Genomic DNA, 25999 nt, shown 5'->3' on the forward strand with positions numbered 1-25999 from the left:
ATTTTTTGTTGCGTGATACGTATTGTGATACGGAGACCTAAATACCGGTCTTTAGGTACTTACTATTAAGTCCAGAAACTATTCATTTATTCGTTAAATCTTTCACATTACAAGTAGAGAAAGTATGAAAAATGTTGTTAAAAGTGAAAAGAACGGCATCTTACCGTCCAAACATAATTGATTTTATATACTTAAAAATTTCAAGAAAGTAAAATTTTGTTTTTTTCGTATATTTTTTAGAAAAATGATGACTTTTCATATAAAATCATGGTAAAAACTGCATTTAAAAATATCATGATATTATCGTGATATTGTGGGAAAAAATCGTGATATATCGCAATACGAAATTTTTGGCGATACCCATCCCTAATGCTTAAACGTTTAAGGAACAATTACAAAAAGAGCTGCTTGTACATTAAGGTCAAGAGTTCTAGAATGATGAATCTATTATACCTGATAATGCTTCCTTTTGGATATGACTAATCATATCTTTGTCACTTTTAGATCAGTTCTCTGTATTTTTATGTAAATAACTTTGAATGCCTAATGTGAACCCACACAACACCAAGATAGTTACAATTTGAATAAAATTGAATTTACACTATCTTGGATGATTCCATATAAATTTGACTGCTTAAGCTTTGTTTTTCTCAGATAAAAAGAGAAAGAGAGATTTTTTTTTTAATTTCTAAAACTTTGATGCCCACTGTGGAACCACCCTAACTCTGGGATGCACTTTTCCATTTTGTTGTTTCAGCATTTTAATACACTGGATAAGAATTTATGGTTTGTACGAACCCTGGTAATGCATGACACATATCAAAAACAGCAATAAGTCACACTCGATAAAGAAAACAGTCACATATTTGTGATACATTATCTTAAGTGTAACATTTTACATTTACATGTATCTTACCATTAGAGGAATTGGACCGTTTCTGCAGAGTCCAGTCTGAGTTTCTTATGTATCCACAAAAGCCATCATCAAATGTGCAGTTGACTGATGCCTCTATTGAGAAATATAGAATGTCTTGCACAAATGAAATGAATTTTAAAATTAACGAAATGCAACTGAAATGGAAAAAAAACTATGACAAAGATATCCAATTTTTTTCTTCACTTTTAAATACTTTCAAGTAAATACTACTTGTAATTAAACATATGCAATAACAAAGTTCTAATATTTATGACTGAAATATGTTGCCCTGCTGAAAATTGCTGTTATTACAGTCAATACTAACTAGGACATGATGTATCGTTGTAAGTGATTTCATCCACAGCGATGAGACTGAACGGATCGGAGCTCCTGGACGTGGTGAAGGACACTCCACTCACTTCTCCCTCGTAAAGGTCCAGACACACATCAACCCATCCCGATACAGCACTACGGTACGTAACAAAGTTCACCTGGGCTCCAGAGCTTATATCAGCCGTCACGTGTAAATTAGCATGGCCATACATGTACACCTTAAACCTAATTGAGGAATCCTTGGCAGCCATGAATGACGGAAGACTCATTGTAGCTATGTCTCTAAATTTTCCATGTCCTGAACTGGCATACATAAAACCTCCAAATAGATTTGTACTGGGCATGCCTATGGGAGAAAAAAATTAAACATTAAATACCCTAAATGGCATAAACATTTAAATATTCAACACAAGCCATTATGACAAAATGACTTAAGTCTACCATGACAATACATTTACCTAGAACCCAAGCAGAGGAGGGTGAAGAATAAGGCGTTCCAATCATCAATCGGTGATACCACATAAATTCTGGTCCAAACAAGTTAGAGGAGCCAGCAGAGCTGAAGGTTTCTCTACACTGACCGGACACGTCAAAGGAACAACCCCGCTCCATAATTCCAGCTAAAGGAGGAAAAAACCCAAGAACCCTTTATATATCGAAATTTTTCTTGTAAGCATGCTGCCTCACAAAAACAAGGTAACATTTATATAAATTTCATTTTAAGTTTTGAAATTTTTATTGATACTGATCTATTAAATGTAAAGCTTGAAACATTAAATATTATCATCAAGTTTTCGATTTTATACCTGTGCATTGATTAGTTGTATTCACGCTGACATCATCAACAGAAGCAAAACATCCAGATCTGAATGGACCACATTCAAAAACAAAGACCAACACGATGTCACTTAGGTTCTGTCCTGGCGTTACACACACCGGAGTCCATACTGGAATGGTGTTCACAGACGACCATAAAGTTTTCACTCCAGAGTAGGACCATAAAGTTTTCACTCCAGAGTAGGAATCTGAAAGCCCCGTTACATTGGGAGATTGGGGATTTGGTGACAAATCTGAAACATTTTAAAAACACTTTTAAATTTTCAATAATGAAACATTACAAAAATAACTGCTATATTTACCACCAATATAATACATGTACAGTCAAATCTCATTCAAGTTGAACTTTTAGATAGCCAAGGATTAGGGAAAAAAGTCAATGCACTTTGACATATCAATGGTATTTGAGACACCATATTATACATAAGTATTATATTCAGCTAATTATGTAATTATGTAGCAAACTGGAGAGTAAACTAAACTATCAACCTTCTAGTCATACCTGAAGCTGGTATATAGCCAACTTTAAGTTTGGACTCATCCCCTTTGGCATAATGGAAGTTAATGATGTCAGTCTCTCTAAGTGACAACACAGGGGAGACCATCATGGCCATGTCACCTTCCTGGATAGACATTCGAGATGACCAATGTCCAACTGTCCAGTAGTGTCCTACAAAATTACAGGTAAAGAAGTACACAGAGATGTAAACACACAAGTTCATGGTTTTATGATTAGAACATTGTTTTACTAAACCTCAATAAATGAAACACTTAACAGATTGATAGTATTCTCACATAATATGTACAAAAAACCAAAAGACCTTGAATTTCTCTTCTGATAAATTGTACTATCTCTCACATCTATTTGAATCCTATAAGTATCCTGTATATTTAGATAAAGTCTTGAAATTCCAAAGTTGGTCAACATGACCTAAATCTTGGTTAAAATACCCCAAGAGCCCAGGATAATCAACTGAAAAGTGTGATGATTTAAAGCCCCATATTATCTTAAATATTCAGGTATAGCAAAAAGAAGGTCACAGTGACCTACTTTTTAGTAAACATACTCAGAGATCCCAAAATGCCTAAGTGACAAAGTTTGGTTAAGACTCTTATTATATGAAATATTTAAATAATGCCTTGAAATTCCAAAGGTTAGTCAGTGTGACTTACTTTTTAATTAACATATTTTGAGAATGAAGCTTGCATCAACTGACAGTGTTTGATGATTCTTAGCTATAAGTACCTGAAATATTTTTCAATTTCAAAAGTAGGTCTACTTTACAGTTGACCTCAGAAAACCCAAGATGCATCAACTGACAAAGTTTGAGCATTCTGAGCTTTCAATTAGTCAACGCTTGATTTTTAAAACATGGGAGTGGGATTACCTTCAAAATCAGTTATTATTAACATGTACATCTGCTGCACTTCAGCTCTAATTCACAACCTGTGATAACATTTACCATATCTAGACTGTAAGGTGTGGTCTGTGTAAGGGAAGCTACTGTCTAGTAATGGCTGAGTTCTTCGCCAGGTCAAGCTCGAGGGATTGCAGTCAACAGAGGAAACAACAGGCTTGTAATCACAAGGTCTCTCGAAATCACAGCTCAGGGAATCTGAAACTTAACATTGATAGTCAAAATTAATGATGGTATTGAAATTTGTGAATCAAGACCAAAATATCACACTTAATATATTTTCTCTTTTGATTAAAGTCTTTGAAATGTTAAATTATGTACTTTTCATTAAATAACACAGATCATTTGAGTGAACTTAAAGTGAAATAATAGATGGTAATTTACGCAGACTATATTTTAACCATTTAATCTAAGTAGCAAAAAAAATCTTTTGCAACTATAAATACTTTTAAAAAACTCCCTCACACATACTTGCACATTGTTGTACCATCTCCACGTTATCTATGGCAATATCTCCTAGCGGTCCTGAGCCCCTGACAGCTATGAAGGAAATCTGGACGGATTTGTCTGTGTAATCTGAAAAGTCCACACAGGCCTGGATCCAGGTGCTCCACTGACTGCTGGACTTAGTCCAGACTGCTGTCTTTGTCTGGGAACCCGTCTCATACACCTGTAAAGTTAGAAAGGGATGGATGTATGTGAGACATAGTGTAGAATCATCATTGTTCACGGAGGACCAATGTTCGTAGATTTTGTGGGTCACCTTAACCCACTAATTTCCATCCCCATGAACGTTTATTTTGTTAACATGAGCCGTCGTATTTACAAGTAACCCATGAAATTACTTCCCCACAAACAGGCAACATTTTGCTTACCCACGAAGATATATAATTTAGCTATTTAAACAGAACACAGTGTTCAAGTCGTGTGCCTTAATCATTACATTTTTTAGTCTTAAGGAATTATTATTGGTTAATCATCCTGTTTAATTAACGACTAAAACTTGACCAGATTATTAAGTTATTTAAAGATTTGAGATTTCAAGCTTAAAATCGAAATGAATAGTAGTTTGGACTTCCAACTCACTTCTACACAACTCTGGTATTAGATATATTGATGTTGGAGATAAGATAGTCCTCCTCATTCTTTTTAATTACAACATGAGCTATGAGTAAGTATGTGTGTAGTGTATGTGACCCCCCCCCCCCCTTTTAATTTTATGTAATGTAGTTAGGGTATATGACATTTATTATTTAATCCACAATATAGTGTTTAACCATGCTGAGTCAATGACTGTAATATTTTACTGTAATTGTGTGAGCTTGGAGCGGGTTGATTTTTCTATCAAATAGAGTCAATGTCTGTAATATGTTTTCATACTTTATAGTGATTTGGAGCGGGTTGATGAAGTTTGTTTACTCACAAAGTTTTGTTTTATTTTATATGTATGTGCTGTTCGCAAAGTTGTACTTAAGTTATGTAATTGTAGTTATAAATATTTGCAATCAAGAGTAAATTGTGGTGTCACAGTATGTTGATAATGTAAACATGACAGAGATAATTCGAACTCAATAAGAGTTTGGTAGGAGATTAATAAAGTGAGCCATTTGTAAATTATTACTTACGTATATATTGCAACCTATTACTGTGCGTAAAAGTATGTGATTGTTGTTTGTTTAGTGTTACTTAATTAATTTGATACCTGTAAACAGACTAAACTTCTTTTGGCACATTTTGACAGTTTTGGAACTCTTCTGTACGATGTACTTCCGGTTTAGAAACTTGTTAATCTATTCGATAAATTGTTCTCTTATCGGTTGTATAGTCGATAAATTTATTGAGTATAAATGGCGCTATCTTACGAATGAATGTATTTTGAGATGAACTAAATATTGTTTTGAATTTAATATGCTTTGTTTAAATTATTTGTTGTGAAATATATTTTGTTTTAATTGATTATATGCGAGAAAGAATGATTTTACATTTTGTATAGAATGTTTGGTAACACTTGTTCACGTGAAAGGTCGTGATGTTATACTATTGACCAATCAGATTGCTCGATATAATTGATCATTAGTTATTAATCCAATGAAATTTCATAATTAATAATTCCGTCTTTTTCCAGCATTTTCCGTCTTTTTCCGTCATTTTCTGTCCTAGAGTCATATAAAAGTTAGACGCTGAGAAATTCTAGTCACTCTTCTGCTTATTTTGATTTGGTAGGTCCGTTTTACGGAGCTTTTAGATTTTTGTTAGGATTTTATTTTAACTCTTATTTTTGTCTTTTATTTTATTTAGAAATTTATTTCATTTTTCATTTATTTAGTTAGGATAGGATTTAACCGTGTAGGACATTAAATAGTAAAATTACTATTGTCCGTGATCGGTTGTTTTAAGAACTCAACAGTCTATGACTGAGTAGTTCTCTTCAGTAATTATTTTTCTAGGATTATTTTATTTTACAATTTTACTCTACATTCATTTAATTTTTATTTTAATGCAAACTACGTAACAAAAGTTATACGTTTGCTATCTTTCTCTTTTATGATGACTAAAGTTGATTAATTCAACGAAAGTCAATTTATATTTTGTATAGATTCAGTAAATTAATTTTCCTAGATACGTAAATTTTTCATAGAATTTTTCATTAAAGAACTTGAGAATTTAAATTTTACTTTACTTCAAACTTAATAAAGATTATTGGATTTAACATTTTATGGCTCGTAGTATTTACAAGCTGAATCTGTTTAACACAGTTAAGCTAGCGTTAGGTTTAACAAGTCAGCGTTATAAATGACCGCGACTTGTGTCCCGTTTTAATAAGGTTTTAGGAGTTTAACAAGCTAACCTGTTAAATACGGTAAAGCTTGTGTTAAGTTTTACAAGTCAAAGTTATGAATAACTACGACTTGATTTCACTATAAGATATTTGGAAATAGACACATAGATTTTTGGGTGGTTTTTCAGTCTGTTTTACGCTATGATTTTTCTTATTTAATTAATTAAAATTTAATTTATTAATGTTTATTTGGTATGAATGTGGTGTGAATGTCGTCATTTAAGATAAATTGTTTGTTGATAATACATTTAATAAATTTAATTGTTTAATGTTTATAATCTTATGTCTTCTTTGCGAATGGTACATTTATGAAGGAAGTTGAGTTAAATTATTTATATCATATACAGTTAGCAGAACCGCTAGCGTTACAATGTGATTACACCAATTGCTTGAATATCAGTAGATAACCATGCATACAATGATTAGATACCTGTACTATCAAACTTCCAACATCATCTCCAAACATATGATAGTCAAAACTGAGCATATTTGTGTCCCTGTCAACAGAGAATTCTGGGAAGGTGACGGCAGTGCTATCAGTTGGGCTTCCGTGACTGGCCTCAGCATACAGGTAATAACCTGCAAAATATTCTAATTAGTCTCTCATTGTAAAAAGAAATCCAATCTGCTTTTAAATTCTAAAAAAAATAATGGATTCCTGTTTTTAACTGTATGTGCAATAAAATGACATGTAGCTCACAAGACGGATTAAACTGACCTGTTGGATCCGTGTCATGTGAGGAATCTTCATTAGGACCTGTGTTTATGTACGTATAAAATGGGGAGAGCTTTAAATTAACTGACCTGTTGGATCTGTGTCATGTGAGGAATCTTCATTAGGACCTGTGTTTATGTACGTATATAATGGGGAGAACTTTATATTAACTGACCTGTTGGATCTGTGTCATGCGAGTAATCTTCATTAGGACCTGTGTTTATGTACGTATATAATGGGGAGAGCCTTAAATTAACTGACCTGTTGGATCTGTGTCGTGCGAGGAATCTTCATTAGGACCTGTGTTTATGTACATATATAATGGGGAGAGCTTTATATTAACTGACCTGTTGGATCCGTGTCACGTGTAGAATCTCCATTAGGACCTGTGTTTATGCTGGCTGTTCTCCCAGACATTCGTCTCCATTTGAAGGATGGCAACTCCTCCCTACATTCTGTGCAATTCACAGAGTAGCCACATATGTCCGGTTGTCCAAAATCACAGGAGGCATCTTTTAAGCCATCTTTGAAACAAAAAATGTTTTCTTTTCTAAATTTTATTTCATAAATTGAATGATCTATAATTTTTTTTACAAAATAAAGTAGATTTAAAGATAAGATGTGTGTCTTATTTACTTTTTCTCCTACATTTCCTTTGATCCTCACATTTCTTAAAACTCTATTATTATGAAACAAATTCTCAGTTGGAGAATAAAAAGTTAAGATCATTATATCACTGCCCAACATGAATTCTCCTGCCCTGTGTTATACAGTTAAAATTTGGTATCTTGAACCTCTGTAGCTTGAATTTCATGGATATGTGGAAGTTATCCACCTTTTCTTAACGTAACTTAACATCTAATCTTCAGAAATCTCTTAGCCTAATTAATTTATTTCAAGACAACCAAGTTTGACTGTAATTAACTTACAAGGACAATTTTCACTGTCCACTATGACATCATCAATGGCGACGTGATTAAGCCCTAGCGTGCCTCGAGTGGCCTTGAAAATCAGCGACATTTCCGTGTCAGAGGGTATCACTGAGCAGAAGCTGTTCCACTGGTTTCCTTGCTCCCCTTGTTTTTGGAGTAATATTTCCCCCAAACGACGTCCCTCTCTGCCCTCAGCCCACACCGTGAAGTGCCCCGTCATTGCTCCATTCATGTGGTAGTAAAATCTCAAGTGTGCATTTGCAGGAGATGTAAAGTTAGGCGACTTTAAGGTAGCACTATCACCTTCATTTCCATTCAAGTTTTGGTAGAACATGAAAGAACCTATTGGTTAGAAAAAAGTCATGATCAACTATACAGCTCATTTACCTGCGATATGTATATACATGTACTGACAAATAGCATATAGGCATCACAAATACTTTTCAATACAGTCAGTTCTCGAATTATCGCCATTCGATTCATCGCCATTTTCGCAATACCGCCATGATTTCCCAAGAACGTTTTTCCTGCTATATAAAATTCTCTTTATAACGCCAAATTCGCATACCACCATCCGCCACCCTGTTTTCAAAACAAACGTCCATTTTCAAGTGTCAATTATCTCGCTATACCGCCACAGGTGCATGTGGTCAGTGAAGCGCGGCTAATTGGATGACACTATCCATGTTGTAAAGCATGCAAAGCCAGACGAGGTATATGCAATTAAATAATTAAGTAAGAATTAATTTAACATAAAGTGTTATAATAATTTTGTTTTCTGTTTAATAAAAATCATTTAGTCACGGGTTTACCACGAAAGCGTTTGTTATTCAAGTACGCCGACAACGATATTATTTTGATGATCTCTGCTTTAACCAATAAAAGTTTGCTTTGAAAATTATTATAGGGTATAAATTGTGAACGTTTCATTAACAATGATGCCATAAAGAATGAATTTATTCAAGAATTCATTTTATGTACTATCGGCTATATATTAGTTACGACGATCGACCCAGCATGTTTTTTTTATTATTATCAGATGTGCAGATTTACATGCATACACATGTAAGTGTCTTTATTTCATAGCTGCACATTTTGTTTTAGCGAAATTGTACATATAAAAATTACTTGAAGTATTTTTCAAATTTAGAAATATGCATATACATGTGATGATAAGAATAGAAACGCTACATGTAAATGGTATTTCTAAGAACGGTAACTCTACATGTACTTCCTATTTCCTACAAAAGATGGAAAATTCAATTCATCGCCAAATTCGTTATACCGCCATGATTTCTAAATTACAAAGGGTGGCGGTTTATCGAAAATTAACTGTACATGTACAATTAAATTTATAGATATTTTTTCTTTTCATCAGTCCAATTGTCAGTCTGAAGCTGGTTTCTGGCAGTTATAGACTTTCATACTGTTTGGCAAAAGGTGACTCTTAACTTCTAAGTGTCACTGTCAGACATTTTCAAGGGGTCGTATTTTCATGATCTACAGATAAATTGTTTGTGAGGGTTGAATTTTGTCAATGATAAGCACCAATTTGTTATATAAGTTAAATTTTATTTCATGAAGAACATGAGTTTGTGGTTTTCTTATTTCCAAAAAATTAAGGAAAATTAAATCTAACGAAAATTAGTGATTTGACAGTACTTAATCCTGAAACCTAAAATTCTATCTTTGTATTTGTCCACAAAATTCTGCAAAAAATTATCAAAATAAAAAATTAACCCTTTAACAACAGTTCTCTCACCATTGCTAGATGTGTGATCATCTGGAAGATCTATTCCATAATTGAACGATCCACCGATCTTCCACTGGGAGTTGGGGTCAGTGTTGCTATAGTTACAGGTCGCTCCGTTAAAAGTACAGTTTACACTTGGCTCTGAATATGGATGGCACAGATAGGGGTTGCATGTTCCATTAAAGATGTACAAATCATCAATTGCTATGTCTGAATAGGAGCCTGGCCCTCTTATAGCTTCTATAGTGAGCTGAAAATTAAAGTGGACACTATTAAGGCTACAGTTCCAAAAGAAAAGAATATTATACTGCTATGGCACATGCAATCAGGCTTTTTTTCTTCTATTAATAGTCTTACATTTACATTAGGTCCTTTGAGGGTGACATAGGCTTGTTTCCATTCATATCCCTGATTCCCCTGTCTCTGCCAGAGGATCACAGTTCTGCCATTTTGCAATGTCTGCTTCACTTGTAATGTCCCCATTGTGCTTCCATACATGAAGTAATAGAAAACCATGCAACTTGTATCATCTATAAATAAAATAGAAAAATAAACAAGAGACCCAGGGGCCACATCACTCACCTGAGCACTTTAGTTAGGAAAAAGCGAAATACGTGTGAATTAATACAACACATAATGGCTTTGCTGTTCTAAACATGAAAATGTTTATTGACATATCTTGAAATTCCTTTGTATAAGTTCGATCCCCTGTTATGGCCCCTCTTTTCTCCTAAGGGGTTATGATTTGAAGAAATTGCAATCTACACTACCTGAAGATGCTTTTATAATGTGGTAACCAATCATGGCTTTGTCGTTCTTATGAAGATTTTCCCTATATATTCCTAATATATCTAAAACTGATCGCCCATTGTGGCCCCATCCTACGTCCTGGTGTCATGAATTTAACAATCATAAAATCTACACTACCTGAGGATACTTCTGTGTAAATATGTCTAATCAGGACTTTACTATTCTTGAGAAACAAGATTTATGATTTTTTTTCTATGCATTCCTATCTAAAACTGATCACTTATTATGGCCCTGCCTTAACCTTGGGGGTCATGATTTGAACAAATTTGAATCTACACTACCTCACTATGACTCTACTTAAGGTTCATACTTTCAAGCACAGTCACTGTGGTTTTTGACAGTCTACGCGAAAGTTTAAAATTTTTACAGGACAAAATGTCTGGTAAAAATAAAATTTTTACCAGACCAAACCATTTTTTACCAGACCGACTTTTTCCCCCCTTTAAATCCATACATCATTATGATACTGATATTGAGAGGGTGGGTGGGATGGGGTTAATTCACACTGTGATATTTAACCTTAAATAAATTCAGAGTGAAATAGACAAGTTAAATATTATATAATTTTTCTTTGTAAAAGGTATCTATTTATACAATTGCATGCATTTTTTTCTTTATATTTGACTTATACAACAAACACTGTATCAAAGATTTTATGAAATTTAATATGCACTTTCAATGCATATTTATTTTTTCCTGAAACAATTAATTATGGTTACTCAAGTTCAATGATCATTTGAAAATAATTTCCCAATCGAATCTACGTATGAGCTATCTAAATATTTTCCCAACCAAACCTACGTATGAGCTATCTAAAGATCTCTAATCATTGACAGAGGAAATTCGAAATTAGAATAAAAACGATCATGACAGGGTTGTAATACATAAAAATTAATCAGGTATTACTACTAAATTGGTCAAATAAAGGATATTTGTGGGGAATTTGACCATGTTTACCTCTTAATTTAGATTTATTTGGCCTAATTTTTTTATCGGACATTTGGTCCTGTATACTGAAATTTTTTACCGACCCGACCTAAATTTTGCCGGTAAAAACCGACGGTCCGGTGACTTTCGCATAGACTGTTTTTGAGAAAAATATTTTCAAATGGTGCCATTAATTTTTTCTGAAATCATAATTATCTTAATTCCCTTATAAGAACATGTGGCCCTTTATTTGAACAAATTTGAATCCTCTTTACCCAAGGATACTTTGTTGCAAGTTTGGTTTAAATTGGCACTGTGGTTTTTAAGAAGATGAAAATGTAAAAAGTTTATGTCAATGACATCAGACATCGAACAGATTTTGATCAGAAATTGAGGTGAGTTGATAACAGATGGATAAAAACAGACTGGGATAAAAACCATTATGGTAGGGCTAACAACCAGAAGTCTCTGTCGAGACTGTAGCTCTACTGTTTTATACTTAAAACAAAGGAAGAGAAAAGTAGCAGTTGGGACTTGAGACTTTAAAACAGCAATAAGTAACCAGAAGTCTCTGTCGAGACTGTAGCTCTACTGGTTTGTACTTATCAAAAACCATTGCACTATTTTATGTATCTTTGTGTAGTCTACTTGTGTGCCAACTTATTTTGAAATGAAACTAAAACTGTAGAAGGAGTAACGTTTTAAAGGAATTTCACAGAAAATTCTATTTTTAGTAACCATGGCAACACCGTTCATCAAAATTAAAAACCGATGCACCATTCTACGTACGTCTACTTGTGTGCCAAGTTATATTGAAATCAGACCAAAACTGTAGAAGGAGTAGTGTTTTAAAGGAATTTCACAGAGAATTCTATTTTTAGTAACCATGGCAACACCTTTCACCGAAATCAAAAACCGATGCACTATTCTTTGTATCTTAGTGTAGTCTACTTGTGTGCCAAGTTATATTGAAATCAGACCAAAACTGTAGAAGGAGTAGCGTTTTTCAGGAATTTCACAGAAAATTCTATTTTTAGTAACCATGGCAACACTGTTCATCGAAATTAAAAACCAATGCACTATTCTATGTATCTTAGTGTACTTTACATGTGTGCCAAGTAATATTGAAATCAGACTAAAATTGTAGGAGGAGTAGCGTTTTGAAAAATTGTTTACAGACAGACGGACAGACAGACAGACGGACGGACCCCGGACGCATTACTATCGCATAAGCTCTTCTGGTCTCTGACCAGTAGAGCTAAAAACCAGAAGTCTCTGTCGAGACTGTAGCTCTACTGGTTTGTACTTATAACAAAGGATGAGAAAAGAAGCCATTGCCATCAGACCAAAACTGTAGTAGGAGTAGCGTTTTAAAGGAATTTCACAGAAAATTCTATTTTTAGTAACCATGGCAACACTGTTCATTGAAATCAAAAACCGATGCACTATTTTATGTATCTTAGTGTAGTCTACTTGTGTGCCAAGTTATACTGAAATCAGACCAAAACTGTAGAAGGAGTAGCGTTTTAAATGAATTTCACAAAAAATTCTATTTTTAGAAACCAAGGCAACACCGTTCATCAAAATCAAAATCCGATGCACCATTTTTTGTATCTTAGTGTAGTCTACTTGTGTGCCAAGTTATATTGCAATCAGACCAAAACTGTAGTAGGAGTAGCGTTTTGAAAAATTGTTTACAGACAGACGGACAGACAGACAGACGGACGGACGACGGACACCTCACTATCGCATAAGCTCTTCTGGTCTCTGACCAGTAGAGCTAAAAATGATCCTTACCACTCATCAAAATAAAAACCTATGCACAGAATTATGTATCTTAGTATAGTCTACTTGTGTGCCAAGTTATATTGAAATTGGACCAAAACTGTAGGAGGAGTAGCATTTTGAAGAATTTCACAGAAATTTCTATTTTTAGTAACCATGGCAACATCATTCATCAAAATCAAAAACCGATGCATAGAATTATGTATCTTAGTGTAGTCTACTTGTGTGCTAAGTTATACTGAAATCAGAACAAAACTGTAGGAGGAGTAGTATTTTGAAAAATTGTTTAAAGACAGACAGACGGACGGACGACAGATGCATTACTATCCCATAAGCTCTTCTGGTCTCTGACCAGTTGAGCTAAAAATTAGATCTACTCACAGAAATTTAAGTTTGAGTCAAAAGAAAGAACTGCATTTCCTCCTGTAATGGTACTGTCTGATTCTAGATAAATAAAGTAACGGCCATTATGTGCAGAATTAGGACCAGTCCCTGATGTAGAAGTGTAAGTCTGAAATCAGATAAAGTTGACATGTTAACCTCAGTCAAATCAAAGCTTACTTTATTTTAAAATTGCTCAACATTGTCACAAGAGGCCAAAAGACCTATACAGTACTCACCAGGGAATCACTCTTTTTTAAACATAAAACACCTCAGAATTCCGGAGTCCTCAATTGCCAATTTTAAAATTTTGTGCAAATTTTGGCACAAAATTTTTTGTTCATCACCAAAATTTGTCTAATACTTGATTAGAGATTAAAAATTTTCTGCTTCCCCTGTTCACTTCAATGTTTTGCATTTGGTGAATTATATTAGATCTTTGGGATATTCAAGTTAGACTTGGATAAAATTATTACAAGTTTAGTCAAAAACTCTTCATTAAGGTTCAAGTTTCTCAAAAGTCAAACTCCAAGGTCAATAGATAAATAAATTTGTTAATTACAGAGAAGTCTTGTCACATGAAATACAACAGTAAAATATGAATCCCAAAATAACGTAAAATAAAAAAAAAATACAACCGACTTATAGGTGGACCGGCCAACTTATAGGCCAGTACTGTAAATCACTTTTTATTCGCGAGAACTTTATTTTCGCGTAATTACGCGAGACGGTATGCTCGCAAAAATTTCATTCTCGCGTATAATAGAATTCCTTAAGATTATATAGAGCAACAAACACAATTCATGAAAATTTTGTCTCCCTGATAAGGAGTCAATGACTATCTCGCGAAAATAAGGTGTCACGAAAATTAAGTGATCTACAGTATATAGTACGGAACCTAGCACTAATTGTTTAAGTTATAACCTTGATTGAAAGTTCAGTAAAATTTAGCAAAAATGGGCTCAACTCCAAGGTCAATATGTCAAATATTTTTGGCATTAAAGAAAGGTCTTCTCACAAAGAATTTATGTATATGGAATATAGTGGTCAAAGTTAGGAGCAAAGTTAAAGTTTTTAGAGACAAACAGGCAGATGGACAGACAAAGCAAGGACTAATGCACAAAAATCTTAATTGCAGGGATCGAAATATAATAACCAAGACCATTCTGCAGTTCATATATGTCCTGTTAAATGTATTTATTTAAAATCAATTATGGTGACACATTTTTTAAAAGCTGTTTACACAGAGTGTTGTTGGAATGAAATTCAAATTGTAGTGTATGAAATTTGAACAAAATACACCAAAATTTTTTTTAATACAAACAAGCTTATTTCAGATGAATCTACCATGCATCCAATTTTTTTACAAAAACTTTGTAAAAATGCCCAGAAAATCCTTTTCAAAGCTCTATGGCCAAATTAATTTAAAATATTGCAATACTTTATCTTTCAAGTAAAAAAAGACAATCACTGCATCTATTACACCTTACTCCACAAGTGGAAGACAGTATTGTAAGGAATGAATGATATACTTACATTACGATACCAGTATGTTGAACCACTATATATTTGTAAAGAACAACCAGAAACCCATGAGCTGTCTTCAAAATCACATTTGTAATCCTCTTGAATGGCTTTTAAAAAAGATGAAGAAAAACTCATTGAAAAATGTCCGTAAAATGCAAACATATCTGGTAACAAAAAATTAGATGCTAGCACACAGATTTTAGTAAGGCAGATAGAGTCATGTAAAATAAATTTTCGAGGTTGTTCATTACTGGACACTTTATTTATCATTACTTCATTGTCTTTGAAGATTTTTCCTGAATAAGTTTAAGAAAGTTTGTTTGTATGCACCCCTAAATGCATCATCCATGCAAGTTTTTATGTCTTAAAGATTCAATTAAATGAACTTTTCTATAAATTTTATCACTATCACTCATCTTGAAAATGCCTGTAAGTGCAATTGTGAGCAATTTTTAACCCACAATTGAAAGCTGAATACTGTTTTTTGAGAGTAAAATTAAAAGGCAGACACCATTCCAATATTAAATTTATTGGATTATAGGCTTTATAATTTTTTTTATGCTGTGTTCAAACTTGTTAATATAATGAAGATGGCAGATTCAAAATAACAATTTGGAGGCTCTGATCTTAAAAAGCTTCTATTTTTGCTTTAGTTTAGTTTTGAGGACCCGTGGAGTTAGACTGTTTAGGGTGACTAAAATTTAATCACTTTAACACATACCTTTACAGGATTCATTCTTGACCATCACTTTGTCAATAGCTATATCCCCTGTGTAACTAGTACCTCTGATTGCTTCTATGAAAATCTGAAATAACAGTTAATTCTAATGCTGTTATGTATAATTTAAAACATATTCCTTCAGGCTATTTTATTCATATATGTATATATATCTCACATGCAACACAACAACAACAATGAAAAGAAACAAATAACTTCAGGATGAAAAACATAGAAATACACTAAAAATTGAATTGTTTCCACGTAGAAGTTTCTCTGGATATTACTCAATATCTCCAAGAAGTGAGTACAATACAAACCCGTAAGGAAGAGCTTCTGGGTAAATTCACACTAGCTTGGTGCCACATATTTCCTTGGTTTCCATACCTCCACCAAAGTCTTTGATTGTTAAAGCCATTAGTGGAAACGTTGATGTTTAGTGTGTTGATCGTGGCACCATACATGTGATATTTAAAGTAAAGACATGCATTATCACCTACAAAGACAGATAATTAACATTTACTTTTCTTGTATTTTCTTGAATCATTTGCAAATAATTTTAAATTTTAGAGGAAAACTTGAGAATATTGGAAATTTTGCAATACCTACCATTGTATACAGTAAAACACGCTCATAAAAAGTGCAAGGGATGGAAGAATTTTCTTTGTTGTAATCGTAAGTTGATACAGTATTTCAAATGTTAACAACATATGGGAATAAAAATAACTTTGCTATGAGTGTCCTGTTCACTATAAAGTGTGTAATAATGTACATTAATACTAAAATAATTCTTCTTGGAGCCATAAAGCCCACAAGGCTTGTACATATACAGTGGACCTTCAGATATCCGAACGCCAGATATCCGGATGCCTCAGTATCCGGACGATTTCTCATCGGAACGAAATTTTTAAATGTTATTTTGTCTTGTATAACTGGTGATTCACATATCCGGATGCTTCACATATCCGGACAAATTGACTGGGAACCAAAGCGTCCGGATAAATGAGGGTCCACTGTACCTGGTTTCTGTGGAGCTCAAGTGGATGAGTCATTGACTCGAGCCACTTGAATTGATCAACCACTGTGGCTCAAGTCCCAGTATAAGCCAGTGTAGCTGGGTAGACTGAGACAATGAAAATGCCCCATCAAAGGACACAAGCTCAAGTGCCAATAGTTGGATTTGAACCAGCAACCTTTGGCTTACTAGCCAAACACCTCTGACCACTGAGCCATTTGCTCCTTTTAACTTTACACTTACCTGTACCTAGATACTTTGAGTATAAAACAGCATTATCTTGGTAAACTTTGGATGTTGCCTCAATATACAGATAATAAAACCCTTCAGCAGCACTGGATGGACCTGTAGAGGAACTTGATGTTGATCCAGAATGACGAGTCCAGTCAAACCGGTCACTGCTCGACTGAGAGAGACCACAAGTTGAATCATAGGTCCAGGTGTATGATTCAAAGTCACAGTGCATCAAATTAGATTCATCTGTGTTGAAACAAATTTTGTAAGTTTAAATCATGCGATTGACAACATTATAGGTTTAATAACTATGTTACATTTCATTTATTTTTTTTTTTCATTTTTTTCTTTAATAAAAAGAGTTTAAATACAACTTGTGAATTAATTTTAACTGAACAGTTGAGAACATTGCTGCAGAATACATCCCCTTATCTTCCCCCAGTATATTATTTAAATAGAACACATTAATAAATGCTAATAATTCTTTTGTCCTATGTATAATTTGAGATTTTAAAGAAATTTTATGGGCTTTTAACACTTTTTTCTTCATGAAAAATGACTTAATATAGATGAAGAAATTATTCCACAATGTAATCATCAGGTTTCCAATTCAATCAATTTAATTTAAAGAATATCAAGGGTTTGATGTCACTCGACAATTAGCTTCTTATATCTTGTAAGATTAATTAGTGTTACAGCACCAGTAGATCTATAGGCAACATTTTGAGCATGAAAACTTGAATCTGCACTAAATGAGAAAGCTTGCATGTTAATTTGACTAAAATATGGTTAAAGTACTGTATATTCTAATGAAAGATTTTACAATACAACTTGATTACAGTGAAGTTTCTGGGACCTGCAAATTTAATTCCCTATATGCATAATTTGTTATTTATCTGTATAACAAATTCCTTAAAGTACACATAGCAAATTTCGCAGAATAGCATTTCCATTCATATGCAACTACCAAATATATTTAGGGAGTATAAATTAGAAAAGTTAAACATGGAGCTCAATAGTTTTTCCAATGAATTGAGATTCAAATGTAAATATATGTACTATCAAAATTAATGAAAGTTTGTTCTTTTAAAAAATTAGATCTTGAAAATTTGTTATAAAAAATATATATCATTACTTTTAATTTCTAGGAGATTTAAAATCAGTAAATGTAAATTTACTATATTCTAGTTCATTAAATCCATACAATTTTACAAGAAATTGTTAAGAACATTATCGGGGCTTGCAAAACACTTTTATTTCCATAAATTCATCACATGACCCCATGAATCCACCCCATTATAGCCTCCAATATTCTAAATATAATAAATTAGAAGGCTCATACAATATTATATTTGGAAGTCTTCAATCTAGATACTTTTTTAATCCTGTGTAAAGTGTGAATTCTTATTACTGGGTCAAAAACTTTAACTAATTTTATAATTACCAACACATGGTCCTTTGGTTACATTCACTTGGTCTATGGCTATATCACCTGTGTAACTAGTACCTCTGATTGCTTCTATGAATATCTGAAATCAAATCAAATCACTGTTGGGATACTTTGTAAATAACTATTCAAAGAGGCACTTCTAGCAGAGTGAACACCAAGTATGAAATAAAATAAAGTTCAGAACAAACCTTTAAGGAAGAACTTCTGGGTAAATTCACACTAGCTTGGTGCCACAGATATCCTTGGCTTCCATACCGCCACCAAAGTCTCTGATTATCAAAGCCATTAGTGGAAACGTTGATGTTTAGTGTGTCAATCGTGGAACCATACATGTGATATTTAAAGTTAAGACATGCACCATCACCTACAAATACAGAAATACATATATAAACACTTCCTTCGTATACAGTTTCTTGGAATATTTTCCAATATAGAAGTCAGACAGATTATACTGAAGGTGAACTGATCAGTTAGTAGAACACTTGACTGGCGATTGATGAGGAAAGGTATTCTGGTACTTTCCTGCTACCGGTACTTTTAATGCCCTGCCATGCCCTGGTTGTGACTAGTGAAAGACTGACCAGGGAAGAGTCTGGGTTGTTGTCTCTGTGGGTGAAGACCTTTTGAATTAATGATGTAGGGATATGGCAGTTAGTTTCTCTGACAGGATTTATCTTGATATTTTGTTTGACTACCCTTTTGCACGATGCAGGACGTGTGAGTATACTATGGGAGTCTAAAGGCATGCACTTATTTGGAATTTTCAGACAAATTTTGCAAGAATTTGCATTTTGAAAGCTTAACTGTGGACATTTCTAGAATTGTCGTAAATATCAAATTAATTTTAAATTTATGTTACTTGCAGGGTATTTTTTGCAATTAAAGGGGAAAGACACTTTAAATACCTAGGTTACCAGAAAGCTCAGTTGATAGAGCATTTGACTGGAGATTCAGGAGACCAAGTATGAATCCCAGTTTTCTTTCCTGTACTTAACGGAATAGTTTTAAGTGTTAGTTAATTCCTGTAGTTTTATACATACCTGTATCTATATACTTTGAGTTTAAAACAGCATTGTCTTTGCTTCCTGCGTAGGATGTCTCAATGTACAGATAATACGATCCTGAAGCAGCACTAGAGGGACCAGTAGATGAACTCGGTGTGGACCCAGTCCTACGCATCCAATTAAACCGATCACTGGCCGACTGAGTAAGGCCGCAAGAAGAATCGCTGAGCCAGGAGGATGATTCAAAATCACAGTTTATCAAAAACTGATCGTCTATGTTAAAAAAAAGAAGTGAAATCTTTACAACATTTCATCACTGAATTGCAGTGTTTTTCAAAATATTTAAAATAAATCCCATCTGATTTAGAGGTAAGTATTTCATTTGTGACCAATATCTTTTGAATTAAAATATATTACAAGTTCATTATTCTCTTAACACTTGAACTAGGTTCCCAGAAATTGAGAAACTACAACAGCAGTTTCATTCTCCATGTTTTCATTAACAATTTTGAGGTAATCCATCTAACTTTACCTACCTCCCGGAAGAGCAATAGGCTCCACCCCAGAACACCTCATTGCAGCATCCTGCTGGTGTCCTACACAGTTAGCATCTCCCCAGGTAAACTGGCAGTCCTTCAGAGACAGCTCGGTGCCTGCACAGTTCACATGGTCTATCAGAATAGGCACATCATCAGCAGCATTCCCATAGAATCCTGATGGCATCACATATGCTGATGTAAACCTACAAGTCATAGAGTACTGAAAGTCAAAATTAGCAAGGGACTTTGATACGGTTATTTTATAATAAAATAAAGTTAAAGTTGCATTTCTTCATAGGGAAAACTGGGAATCTGGCCAAACTGTTCAGTAAATTAATTCCTATAGAGGAGATGGTTGATTAGATTCCAGGTATCCCGATATTATTCCAACCTGCCAATTTGGGCTCTTTTTTGACCTCTTACCTTGGAGTAAGCATTCCACACACGACTCTGGCATCAGCAGTACCCCAGCCATTGGAACACACAGTTCCCCATGTTCCATTGATTTTAACCTCAACTCTACCCTCATAACAGCTTCCACCATTTACAAGGCGAACTTCTACAAGTAAACATATATCTGTCAATTTAGACATTTTCAAAAACCTTTCAAAGTGAAGCAAATTCATAAGGTCAAACATAGATTTTTTTAAAAAATAAAGAACTGTTTGTACATTTTATTTTTCTAAAAGACTACCGTATAACGGGTAATTTTTACTGCTGTAAATTTTTACGAATTTTGGTCAAAAAAGGGTGATTTAAATTTTTACGCGTTAATTTTTTATGAATTGAATATGTCTGTAAAAATTAAAATCATCAGATATAAAATTCCAGATCAGTGATTGTTAGCACTTTGAATGCTTAAGGTTACGAGTGTAAATAATGTGTCCGAAAACACGATGTTAGAGAGAGAGAGAGAGAGAGAGAGAGAGAGAGAGATATATTTATTAAATTATAATAATATAAACAAGAGGCCCACGGGCCTTATATGTCACCTGAGTATTGTGTAACAACTTTCAAACAATTAAATTTGGTTTGTGTTTTAAGGCAAAGGCCATGAAATTCACAATTCACAATTTTGAAAGAGGCACACCATTGCTATTCATAATTATTAACTTAGCATGCTTACTCTATTTACTTATACCCAGAGGTAGATCAGTGTAACAAAGAGAAAATGCACTTCCACTTTATACCCAGTTGTGCACCTCACCCCAAAGGAACCACTGACCCAGGGGCCACATATTTCAAAATTTTGAAAATTTCATCATAAAATGGTTGATTATTACCAAAAAGCTGATTTCAAAGCATTAATTTATTTTCAGACTATGTAACCCCCCCCCCCCCCCCCTCCTCTCACCCAGGGGGCATAAAAAACCACTTTGCTAGATGCACCTTTCCTAATCATTAATATAATATATATACTTGGATCATTGGAATAAAACCCATAAGCAAATAAAAATATTTTCAAAGAATTAATGTATTTTTACTAAATAATCAATAGAGCCCCGCCCTAACACCAGAACCCCTAACCCTGGGGCCATAACATTCACAATTTTGGAAGAGGCACTCTGTCTCATCATAACTTTGTACTTAATTAGTTTAGGAGCAGAGAAGATTTTCAAAGAATTGATGCATTTTCACTACATAATTAATAAAGCCCTGCCCTAACACCAGAACCCCTGACCCTGGGGCCATAAAATTCACAATTTTGGAAGAGGCACTCTTGCTCATCATAACTATGTGCTTAGATAGTTTATTTAATACCCAGGAGCAGAGAAGAAGATTTTCAAAGAATTAATGCATTTTCACCATTTAATCAATAGAGCCCCGCCCTAACACCAGAACCCCGACCCTGGGGCCTTAAAATTCACAAATCTGGAAGAGGCACTCTTGCTCATCATAACTATGTACTTACTACTTAGTTAGTTTATTTAATACCCAGGAGCAGAGAAGAAGATTTTCAAAGAATTAATGCATTTTCACTATATAATCAATAGAGCCCCGCTCTAACACCAGAACCCCTGACCCTGGGGCCATAAAATTCACAAATCTGGAAGAGGCACTCTAGCTCATCATAACTATGTACTTAGTTAGTTTATTTAATCCCCAGGAGCAGAGAAGAAGATTTTCAAAGAAATCATGCATTTTCACTATATAATCTATATAGCCCCGCCCTAGCACTAGAACCCCTTACCCTGGGGCCATGAATTTCACAATTTTGGTAGAGGATTCAATGCTCATTACATTCATGCCAACAGTTTGCCTGCTTGATGTCCACGGGTAAAGAAGAAAATTTTTAAAGATTGCATTAATTTTAGTGGTTTTGGCCCCACCCGTCAGGTCCCAGGGGAGCGGGGACCATGAAATTCACAATTTTTGTTCCCCTTCAGCCATAGATGCTGTATACTAAATTTGGTTGAAATTGGTTCAGTGGTTTCAGAGAAGAAGCTGAAAATGTTCAAATGTTAACACACGACGACGGACGAAAACGGATAGCAATAGGTCACCTGAGTTACTCAGGTGACCTAACAATGCAACAAATTAAATAATGTATATTTTTTATAATTTACCTTTATATACATGAACAATGTGTCTTCATTTATTCATGTTTTATATAAGAGGCCCATGGGCCTTATAGGTCACCTGAGCATTATGTAACAACTTTCTAGTGATTGAATTTTGTTCATGTTTTAAGCCAGATGCTATGGCATTCACAATTTTGAACTCCTGACCCTGGGGCCATAAAATTCACAATTTTTGTAGAGGCACTCTTGCTCATCATAACTATGTACTTGGTTGGTTTATTTAATACCCAGGAGCAGAGAAGAAGATTTTCAAAGAAATAATGCATTTTCACTATATACTTATTTAACCCCACCCTAGCACTAGAACCCCTGACCCCAGGGCTATGAATTTCACAATTTTGGTAGAGGACTCAATGCTGATTACAATCATGCAAACAGTTTGACTGCTTGATGTCCAGGAGTAAAGAAGAAGATTTTTAAAGACTGCATTAATTTTAGTGGTTTCGGCCTCACCCCTAAGGCCCCAGGGGGGCGGGGACCATAAAATTCATAATTTTTCTTCCCCTTCACCCATAGATGCTGTATACCAAATTTGGTTGAAATTGGTTCAGTGGTTTCAGAGAAAAAGCTGAAAATGTTCAAATGTTAACACACGACGACGGACGAAAACGGATAGCTTTACTCACGTGACCTAAAAACACATAGCTAGGCACACCACGTGCTCGTCTGGTGTTTACTGAAAACAAAGAGAGACAACTCAAATGTACTATCATAATGGAAGTGAAAGTAAGAAGTCGAAGTTTTATTCAAAGCACAGGAAACAGAAGAAAGGGTCAAAGATTGAAAAGACGGGTATAATTGGGAAACCTGTAATTATAAAGTCACTATCAGAAGTTACGCGGATTATAAAGCGTAAACTGACCCAAACCATATTATACTCGATAATTTGGCCAAGAATTAGAGTCATTCCTTATAATTTAATTTTAAAACTAGAACTGTCCAATAGGGACAAATACCCCCCCGCTGCGTTTTTCAGAGAAGGTGCCAATTCAAAAATACTTTATGGATCTAGAGATGTTCACAATTTACTTTAAAAAATTTGCAGTGAAATATAATTGCTCATCATGTTTCTTAATGAATGAAACGGAGATGCAACCAAATGAAACATCAATACTAATACATTGTAATTCCATTGTAACATTTTTTAAAAAATTTTTTTCATTTAATTTTTATTTATTACTGCATTAAAAAAATATATTGCAATTATGTTTTATGTCACTCTGCAAACAGATTGTTGAAAAAAAAAACATTATATAAAAAATCAAATTTCTCTGGATATATCAATTTGAAATGCATTTTGAAAATAAAGAACTGGTCATCCAGTAATGAAGTGTTTTGACAGACAATAAATTACAATTAAGAGAATAAGAGAAGAGAGATCTTTAATTCTTGTGCCTTATTCCCTGAAGATTTGATAACACACACACACTTGATAAGAGATATGCCTAAACAACTTCCAACACCAAACTCATTAATTATACCCCCCGCTTGAAAAGCGGGAGGGTATATAGTAATCGGTATTTCCGTCCGTCCGTCTGTACGTCCGTCCGTCCGTCTGTCCGTCCGTCTGTTACGCTTTGGGGTACCCATCTCTTATCCGCAACTCCTCTCATACCACTGAAGGAAATTTAATGAAACTTTCACAGATTCTTAATTACATATTGCCATTGTGCAATTCCTATTTTACTTTTTGATCTGACATATATTTTTGATTTTCCAGAGCAAAATATGGACACTGCCATTTTATTATTCATATGGGAGGCGGGGGGTATCATTTAGTGAGCTCATTGCTCACAGTACCTCTAGTTTATCTTTAACTGGATGCATGTCCAGTCGTTATTCCCAAGAGACAAATGAAATTACATTATCTTCTGTGCAATGTAAAAACTGTTTTTAACACCTGATGTTTCTTTTTTTTAAAAGTTTTTATGAGTAGTTTTAAGCTGTAATTCACGTTTTTGTACAGATATTCTAGATTCTATGTCTCAAACCTTATACATGAGCCCAAAATGAACAAGTCAATTAAAATTTTTAAAAACCTGTAAAATGCAGAAAAATGAACAAAAAGAGTTGAAAATTCCAGGTGCACAACTTCATATGGTGAATAATAATTGTACAAATTTTCAGATTAATCCTTGCAATAGTTTCTGAGAAACGATCCAAACAAAACCACAAAATAAAAATGAAAAAATACCTGTAAAATTCAAAATAAAAATCCAATCAAGATGAAAAATATCAGGTGCACAACTTCATATGGTGAATAATATGTGTACAACTTTTCAGACAAATCCTTCCAATAGTTTCTGAGTGGTCCGGACAAAATCTCGTCTACAGACAGACGGACAGACGGACAGCTAGACAGACAGACAGACGGACAGACGGACATGGTGATTCCAATATACCCCCCCTAAACTTCGTTTGCGGGGGGTATAATAATTATTCAACTGGGGATGTAAAATTGTGTTGTTTTTATGAGTTCAAATTTACCGCGCAATAATACAACCGTAGTAACGGAAGTGATGGGAAGCGAGGGGAGGTAAAAACTGATACATAGATCTAGCAGCCATGATGCTTGTTTACATGAGGTAAGATCGAGTAACTGTTTGAAATTAAAGGTACATTCATTAAATCTGGAATTTTCCATGAATCCCAAGGACTGGAAATGAGGGGATTGATGGATACACATGATTATGCTGGTTGTCAAGGGGGTGTGTCCCCATACCAAACCAGATTATACAAAATGTTATGCGTTCCTTTTTGGAAATCAACCAATGAGAGGCAAGAATACAAGCAAAATTAAATTATTTGATGATGTTTGTATAATTTATACAAGTTAATTGAGATTTACCTTTAAGATCCAATTGATGACTGACTTAAAAGTGCTCAAAATACCAACAGTACACTAATTATATAGTCTCCAGGGAGTGAGCTTGATGGCAATTAGCATTACTTTTACACATACGATGTTGAAAATTTACATGATCCATTTTATAAATTATGTGAAATTTTACGCGTTTAAATTCTACAGATTTATAAAACTCGTAAAAATTAGTAAAAATTAGCAGCAAGTAAAAAATACCCGTTGTACGGTATGTGTATAGACTAGGAGATGAGAGCTTGAGAGCTGAGAAACAATGTGCGTTTATGATGTCACAATATTAAACCTTGTCATCGTCTGGCATAAAGACTGCAACAATATCTAAAGATTTTAGTTACTTATTACTTCACATCATTATATAACACACTCACTTGTATGTCAGAGATGGGAACTTAGGAGCCAATTC

General features: G+C 34.1%; 1 protein-coding gene across 1 annotated transcript in view; it reads right to left on the reverse strand.

The window, feature by feature from the left end:
* LOC134245112 (MAM and LDL-receptor class A domain-containing protein 2-like) overlaps nucleotides 1-25999 on the reverse strand; it is a 169439-nt gene that overhangs the window by 84310 nt on the left and 59130 nt on the right. The window contains exons 22-43 of the mRNA XM_062727371.1: nucleotides 20557-20692; nucleotides 20131-20336; nucleotides 19631-19867; nucleotides 18779-18954; nucleotides 18585-18669; nucleotides 17150-17386; nucleotides 16212-16387; nucleotides 15895-15979; nucleotides 15183-15280; nucleotides 13647-13776; nucleotides 10107-10273; nucleotides 9753-9993; nucleotides 7988-8332; nucleotides 7406-7582; nucleotides 6774-6922; nucleotides 3976-4174; nucleotides 3550-3708; nucleotides 2589-2756; nucleotides 2056-2319; nucleotides 1708-1869; nucleotides 1242-1595; nucleotides 917-1009 (exon numbers count right to left, since the gene is read on the reverse strand). Of these exons, the coding sequence (XP_062583355.1) occupies nucleotides 917-1009; nucleotides 1242-1595; nucleotides 1708-1869; nucleotides 2056-2319; nucleotides 2589-2756; nucleotides 3550-3708; nucleotides 3976-4174; nucleotides 6774-6922; nucleotides 7406-7582; nucleotides 7988-8332; nucleotides 9753-9993; nucleotides 10107-10273; nucleotides 13647-13776; nucleotides 15183-15280; nucleotides 15895-15979; nucleotides 16212-16387; nucleotides 17150-17386; nucleotides 18585-18669; nucleotides 18779-18954; nucleotides 19631-19867; nucleotides 20131-20336; nucleotides 20557-20692 (4044 nt within the window). The remainder of the gene's footprint in view (nucleotides 1-916; nucleotides 1010-1241; nucleotides 1596-1707; nucleotides 1870-2055; nucleotides 2320-2588; nucleotides 2757-3549; nucleotides 3709-3975; nucleotides 4175-6773; nucleotides 6923-7405; nucleotides 7583-7987; nucleotides 8333-9752; nucleotides 9994-10106; nucleotides 10274-13646; nucleotides 13777-15182; nucleotides 15281-15894; nucleotides 15980-16211; nucleotides 16388-17149; nucleotides 17387-18584; nucleotides 18670-18778; nucleotides 18955-19630; nucleotides 19868-20130; nucleotides 20337-20556; nucleotides 20693-25999) is intronic.

Source organism: Saccostrea cucullata, unplaced genomic scaffold (assembly GCF_032062105.1).
Source record: "Saccostrea cucullata isolate Sc308-1 unplaced genomic scaffold, CSIRO_AGI_Scuc_v1 ctg53, whole genome shotgun sequence".
Lineage (NCBI taxonomy): Eukaryota > Metazoa > Mollusca > Bivalvia > Ostreida > Ostreidae > Saccostrea > Saccostrea cuccullata.